The 7,401-nt window shown below is 37.3% G+C and overlaps 1 protein-coding gene across 1 annotated transcript; it reads right to left on the bottom strand.

Moving 5' to 3' along the window:
• Positions 1 to 922: 922 nt before the first annotated feature.
• LOC128252479 (putative odorant receptor 83c) lies at positions 923 to 3,263 on the bottom strand. The gene is made up of 5 exons (XM_052980222.1): positions 2,715 to 3,263; positions 2,397 to 2,635; positions 1,278 to 1,467; positions 1,067 to 1,222; positions 923 to 1,014 (listed from the first exon to the last, which is right to left on the bottom strand). The coding sequence occupies exons 1-5, from the start codon at positions 3,261 to 3,263 to the stop codon at positions 964 to 966; spliced, it is 1,185 nt and encodes a 394-aa protein (XP_052836182.1). The 3' UTR covers positions 923 to 963.
• Positions 3,264 to 7,401: the final 4,138 nt, after the last annotated feature.

Raw genomic sequence — 7,401 nt, 5'->3', positions numbered from 1 at the left:
AAAAATAAAACTTGTAATCTGATCCCGGGCGGGTCTTTTATGTGGATTAACCGACTTCATTTACTTCATTTGACAACAGACCACTCATTTTTAAAATTGTATTCAATAAAGATGAAACTCATTTAATTAATTCAATAAAAACTTTAGAATTAATTATTAACCTCAAAGTGAATTTTTGTTTTGAAGTATACTATCAATTTTTTTTAAATTAATTCTGTGCGGTTTCTTGAAATGATTAAGAGGTTTTAATAAAGCAATTTAAATCCTGCATGCTTCTAAGTACGATTCATCATCACGCTGTAAATTATTTTTACTATCTGATATCGTCATTTGTGCGCCAACACATCCACGCGTAGTAAATTGTTCAGATTGTTAATATTCTTGGATAGCTCGCCAAAGCAAATGGCTGTACTGAATTGGACGTCATATTCCCAACCATTTATAGGAAAAGTTGGTTTCGGCCCTTCCTTATGAACGCAATTATTATAATTTGCTAATAATTGTATAATTTAGTATTTAATCGTTCTTGTCACAGTTTTTGTAATTTTTCCATAATAAAAAAACCATTTTTATGATTCAAAAACAGAAAATGATAACAAAATTTAAAAAGATATTAGCATTTGAATTTACAAATATTTGCTTTAATGGTTAATATACATTATTTTCCCTAAAGTTCCCGAAATATAAGTACTTCGTACTTCTTCCTCATACAAAAACAACAAAATAAGAACTTAAAACGTAGCAACAACAAAACGTAGTTTTGGTTTCGATACCGGTACCGGATTTTCAATCGCTTTATTTCAGATACCTGTTCAGGCTATGGTTTTGTTGCCTGGCAAATATTATTATATGTCCTTTTTTTAATTGATAAAAAGATAGCTTTTTTTAGCATTGGTATTTTTTTAGGTGCCCATTTTTGTGGTGAAAACCTAGAAAATTTTAATTTTTGAGCGTTGCATGCTACTAAGTACGGTTCATCATCATCATGGACACGCTGTAAATGAGTTTTACTATCTGCAAAACTAAACGCAAAATTATTAGGCTATACAAACAGTTTTTTACTCACCTGCAAGGCCGTTCTTACGGAAAGCGACATAACTCCAAGTATCTGTATAGTGTGCGGATACTGGGCTTCTCTCAACATCAGTCCAAAAAGCTTTCGCTGCCCGCCATTCAACTCATACCAGTTCACATTGCAGATGCTCTCGTACACCTGGTCAAACTGTCCCGAAAGCATAATAAATTCGTGAATATTTGCAGCCTTCGAATAAACTCACTCCAAACTCAAGAATGGTGCCCAGAATGCAATAGATGGACATGCTGTAGGCGGAGACCACGAAGAAAATGGCCGATGGCATATGGAAACTAGTCAAATTAATGCAGAAGCTAAGCATCATGGCCAAAGCCATGGACAAAACCTGAGTTGCGATCAATTCGTAGTAAAGGGCGTTCACACTACGACAGTAGCTGAAAGTAAAAATTAACTAGTAATAATTGCATTATAAAGATTAAGCAAATGACGGTTATAAGAAACTGTGTTTAAGTTAATCCCAGAGTGTCAATATAAAATACCTTTGACATATACTTTTTCATTTTTCATTTTTTTAAAACCCTTGCAGAGGGTATTATAATTTCAGTCAGAAGTTTGCAACGCAGTGAAGGAGACATTTCCGACCCTATAAAGTATATATATTCTTGATCAGCATCACTAGCAGAGTCGATCTAGCCATGTCCGTCTGTCCGTTCTTTTCTACGCAAACTAGTCTCTCAGTTTTAAAGCTATCTGCATGAAACTTTCCCAAAAGTTGTCTTTCTATTGCAGGTAAAATATAAGTCGGAACGAGCCGGATCGGACGACTATAGCATACAGCTCCCATAGGAAAAATCGAAAATATAATTAAAAAAATAATATAACTTTGCTGTTTTTCATTTTTTTCGGCTTGCCGAAGTTTGCTTTCTTTCTTGTTTTCTATTAAATATATTATTTTTATGAACTCAAGATAATAAACAAATAATTGTCTTTATAATTAAGATGACAGTAAAAAAATTATTTAAGAAAAAATTAACCTCAATATGTTTTATAATAAGATCTCGTAATCATATATTAAATTCACTAAAATTATTGAATTTGTTTAGCTATTTCCAATTTATACCCTTGCAGAGGGAACTATAAATTCAGTCAAAAGTTTGCAACCTGTAAAGTATATACATTCCTGATCAGCATGAGCAGACAATTCGATGCAAAACCTGCAGGACTAAATAAGCTTCGGCTTGTTTGCTTCCATTCTTCTTTTTTAAATGTTTGTCAAATAATTGAAGACATTATGAACGTTGGTTTGTTTTACAGTCAATAAGAAAGGTTAATTCAAAAAGGAATGTATTTAATAATTTTATACTCCGTGAATAGTTGATGCCATTTGATCACTTCCAAGAGTAGATGTTGGCGCATATCCTCTCCTTGTATCTGCCCTCCGATTGCTGCCAAAGCTCTGTTTTCAGCTTTGTGTTCCAAGGCATCATTAAGCTCATTTATTTTCAACTGCAGCACATCGGCAAACGTTAGGATCTGAGTCAAGCCGAGAAAGACAAACAAATCGCCTGCGTAGAACCCTACGCCTTGCACAACCATTGTCACCTGAAATCAACGACAATTATATTTATAACACCTAGTGTGGCCATAAGTCCACTATTAATTTAATTTGAGCAGTACTTACCAACTGAATCAGATATGTCAAAATGTAGCAAAAGTCGTTCTCCAGCGGCAGGCCTGGAATCAAATACTGCATTGCAGTGACCCGAGTTCCATCGTAGAGTAGCATAGCCAGCGGCAGGGTACCCATCATGCAAAAGGCTATTACGTATCCGTTGCGAATGATCCTCATGATACCGAGCAACCGATCTATGTTCGAATTTAGGGTTTTGTGGTAGGACTGTCCCCGATTCTCGTACTCTTCGTAAATACTTCGTGAGTATAGGATGAGACGCCTCATCTCCTGGTGTTTCAGCAGGCAGGTCAGAAATTTTCCTAGGCCATGAAATAGGCCACCGCCCATTAGGCTGGCCTTCAGGCCCACTACCCAATCGCCACCATTGTTAAGTATCGAGAATACTGTGAAGCCCGCATAGTTAACAATCGCGAAGATGGTGGTCCAAGTGCGATAGTTGAAAACCAATTTGGGCGCCAGCACATCCACGCCAAGTAGATTGGTCAAACTATTGATGTTCTTGGATAACTCGCGAAAGCGACTGGCCGGACTGTTCATCGTGATGTAACTGATTTGGATATCCAATTCCTAACTATTTATAGGAAAATTTTTGTTTTGGCATATGGCAGGGAAATTGGCACATTTTGCTGCAATTATTAGAATTAGCAAATAATTGTGTCATTAGGTATACAGTCGTTGAAGCTACAAATTTATTTATTTTCCCAGAATGGCTTAAAGTGTATAATCTGTTGATGTTGGAATTGGTTTTGGCAATCAAAAGTTTATTAAGTTTAAATATATATGTTAATGTATATATTTGAAAAATATGTATTGATTTAATAATGTCCAAGTTACTTATGTTTTTTATGCGAAGTTTTAAAAAAATAAGCGGTAGTGAAAATTTCTAATAAATTTAACAAAGACTGCCGAATTTATGGTAAAAATATCAAACATTTACACACAACCTAATCTAATTCGTAATTCAATAAGAAGCTTAATCGTTTTTAAAGTCATGATAGTCTTGTGCCTCCAACCAGTAATTCACATTGTTTGCATACTTGTACTTATTGCACAATGGGGGAATTTCAAAAGTATTTTGCCTGAGACTTCTGCGCCTTGGGCTGGGCAACCGCAGGATTAATACAATACAATGAGTTCCCTTGCCCTTTGCTGCTCCCTTTATCAGTGAAGGGGCCACCTTCGCCTACAATTATACGCCTTTGTTTCGAAAGTCCTTCGATGGCATTCATCATACGCACTGTTGTCTAATACACTTCAGAGTGCGGCACGTTATTAGTCAGGCCCCTTTGGATGGCCTGGCGGCTATATATGTATGCACTAGTTCATTGTGTGCTTTTTGTTATTAATTTCCAAGCTATAAATTTTGCTTTGCCACATTTCTAAAGGCCAATCCCCAACTAAAACTACTCACTTGTACTTGCACTATGGAATGGGGACTTGGGAATAGGGATTGGGAAATGGGGAATGGGGAATGAGATGGGACCTCACCTTTTGCACGCTCGAACAGCTTTCGGTTTTTGTCTGCGGTATTTTGTTATTCTGGCCGATCCAGCAGCTCCGCCTTCCATCTGCTGCATCTTTTGTTTATGCTTCACAATGGCCTGCCGCAGGTTTTTACTGCCTCCCATTGTGTTCGTGGCCTGTGTGTGTTTGATTTCTATACCCATCCAGTGGGTATGCTGGGCTGGCATCAGATATGTGACTGAAACAAGGCAGTCTCTAAATTGTATAATCGCTAAAAAGTCAAAAATTCCATTAAAAGTAAATATACATTTTCTGTAAAATATGTATGCTAACACATATTTATCTTTTTGCAAAAGGATATCGCAGATTCGGGACTTTTGTGTCACTCGGTTCTTACGTTTTCCTTCTGTTTTTTGTACTTCTTTTTGTCTTCTCCTTGACTGCCTGCCTGCCTATAAAATGCAATGGAATTTCATATTGTGCGAGTATATATCGGCATCAACATAATGCTCTCGGATAATATTCCCTGGCATTTTTGCGCTGCGGCACGTAAAAAATGCAGGCTATATGTACACACACACACACACACACACATGGCACGGCGTTACATGCCTGTGCGTTTGATGTTTAATCAATTGAAAATGCGAGTGTGTGCCATTGATGGTTCCGTCCCCCTCCCCTCCTCAAAATCCCCAAATCTTGGCGCCTCAGCTTGTCTGCCTGACGACCTCGGACTGCATAATACCCAGGCCTGGTGGTATGACCCAAGCCAGGGTCTGATTTCCAACCCGACTTCCGCATCGCCCCACCGGCTGTTTGCCGAGCAAACTGCAGACTACAGACTGCAGTCGGGTCTTAAGACGCGCTCTCTAGAAAAACATTAGCAAGATTGCAAGGTGCGTGTGCGGTAACACACACTCCTACACTCCCACACTCCTACACTCCTACGCTCCCACTTCCTTATTGAAAGGGAATTGAACGCTCGACTGGCAGGACGGCTTCCTTTCGCAGATTTCCCCTTTGCTGCTTGCCGCCTGAATGGCACAAAGAGGAATAAAAATTACAATATCGCCGCTGCCGCCGACGATGCAATGGAAATGGAAGGCAAACAACAGGCACAACTACAACCACACGCGCGTACACTGAACGAATGGCGAGGTATTAAAATATGCCAAGATAATGCCAGGAGACGTTCCCAAATAAGAAAGGTTTCTTTGCCTGTCTTGTCCTTTGAATTAATGTTTTTAAGCAGAACCAATTTAACAAACGAGTATCCAAAGAGAGATGATTTCTTGACAATACAGAGGTAATTAAACAAGTTGACTGTTAAAAGTGCTTATAAAGTTATTAACAAAACATTTCGGTGGCTTTTAACGTATCAACATAGCAATCGAAAGAGTTGTAAGAGGTAGGAGGTTAGAGGCACCATTTCCGAAATATTTTTAAGCTTTTTACGTGACAATACAAAACGAAATTTTGTTCCACGTCAGCGGTTTTAGAAAATGGTCGATTTTTATACATTTTTGATTTTTAAATACTTTAACAATGTGGACAAATTGTTTAAATTTTCTTAAATATTATTACCCAAAGAGTTTGATTACTTGTTTTATTTTCCATATAAATGTTTAAAGAAAATAATTGGAAATTTGAAAGTATAATTTTTCTTCTAAAAACTCCCCACACCGAAAATCTTTAATTAAAATTTTTGGTTTACCAGAGTTTAGAAATAAAATTTAAGGAAATTAACTATAATTTTGGTTTACATATGAACACATGGCATTCCTGATCTTAGACGCCAGTTTTTCGCGCAGTGCACATACACACAAAGGAAAGCGAAGAGCCTTAAGCTGCCTATGAAGGCATTCATGCGTTTGTGTGCGAGCGTGCGAGTGTGCAAGTGTGTGAGTGTGCGAGTGTGTGCGTGGGAGAGTGTTTCTTGTATTGAAACTTCCTTTAATGGCTTCCGGTTATCATTATTGGCACAAGGCATTGTCCGTCCCTCTCCTGCGGCTGCGTGTCTATAAAGATTAAACGCATTGTTCTTTGTTGATTCCTTTCGTCATGCAAAGAAATTAATATTCGCAATCCATTATCGTTTCTAATAGCTCACATACGAGCACACGAGCACACGAGCAGACGAGCACACAAGGAATAACGATTTAATAACCCTAATGGGCGGCTTAAAGCCTTAAAGCGAGCGGCGACCTTTGCCCAGTGTGCCACTGCCCCCGATGCATAATCAATCAATCGAACGCTTTAAGCCGCCGACTGATGTGCAGCAAAAGGACCCCGGACGGGCAATCTCTTAAAGTGTCCTTGCTCCTGGCGCACACCCACACACACACACACACACATTGATAGATGGGCGGACCAGTACGTCAGCGTCATTCGCTCCGGCTAATGATGACAAATTTTTTATGGGCATTATGAGCGCCAGTGACTTAAAGCGTGTGGGAATGGCCGAAAAGCACTGCGAAAAATCGGCGAAGTGAGATTTGCATATTTGTCATAACCCTTTAAAAAACTAATAGAGGTCTGCCGAAAAACCATTGAAACCCTTTAAGAGGTATCTTTTGAAATGCTTTTAGATTAGTGCATCAAAACTTGCAATTTACAATAGCACCTTAAATTCTTTATACTGATGGATTCATCGTGAAAATCGATTTTCTGTTTTCCATGGCATACTTTAAGACACTCATGCAATTTATTTTAAATAACTAAATAATTAATAATTAATTTGATATGATTTGATCAGTCTCTTTTCAATAAAAATACTATATCTTCCACACACATTTTTAGTATATAAATTTTGTAAAAGCAAAGGAACAACAACAAAAACATAACAAAAATTTGTCTAGTCCTGCTCACGAAAATTGACTTTCCTATTTTTCATTGCATAAACACCTATATAAAATATTTAAAAACCCTAGTGATTTCTGTAGCAAAAGATCTTCATTCAACATAACATACAAATGGTATTTTTAGTATATATTTTTTGTAAAGGCGACGGAACGATAACAAAAACATGGCAATTTAAATATTAATGTGAAAAAATTGAGAGATAAAAACTCTTCAAATTTTAATAATATTTAAATCTACCTACATTTTGTTTTGTTGAAGGCTAATTAATACTCATAAGAATAATTGTATCTTATAAATCCAAACTAATTTGCAAAAGTCACGATGAAACATCAATGTATGCACAATGTAA

The sequence above is a fragment of the Drosophila gunungcola genome, chromosome 3R, assembly GCF_025200985.1.
Source record: "Drosophila gunungcola strain Sukarami chromosome 3R, Dgunungcola_SK_2, whole genome shotgun sequence".
In the NCBI taxonomy this organism is placed as follows: domain Eukaryota; kingdom Metazoa; phylum Arthropoda; class Insecta; order Diptera; family Drosophilidae; genus Drosophila; species Drosophila gunungcola.
The sequence above is the reverse complement of the archived record's forward strand: the minus strand, read 5'-3'. Positions and strand labels throughout refer to the sequence as shown.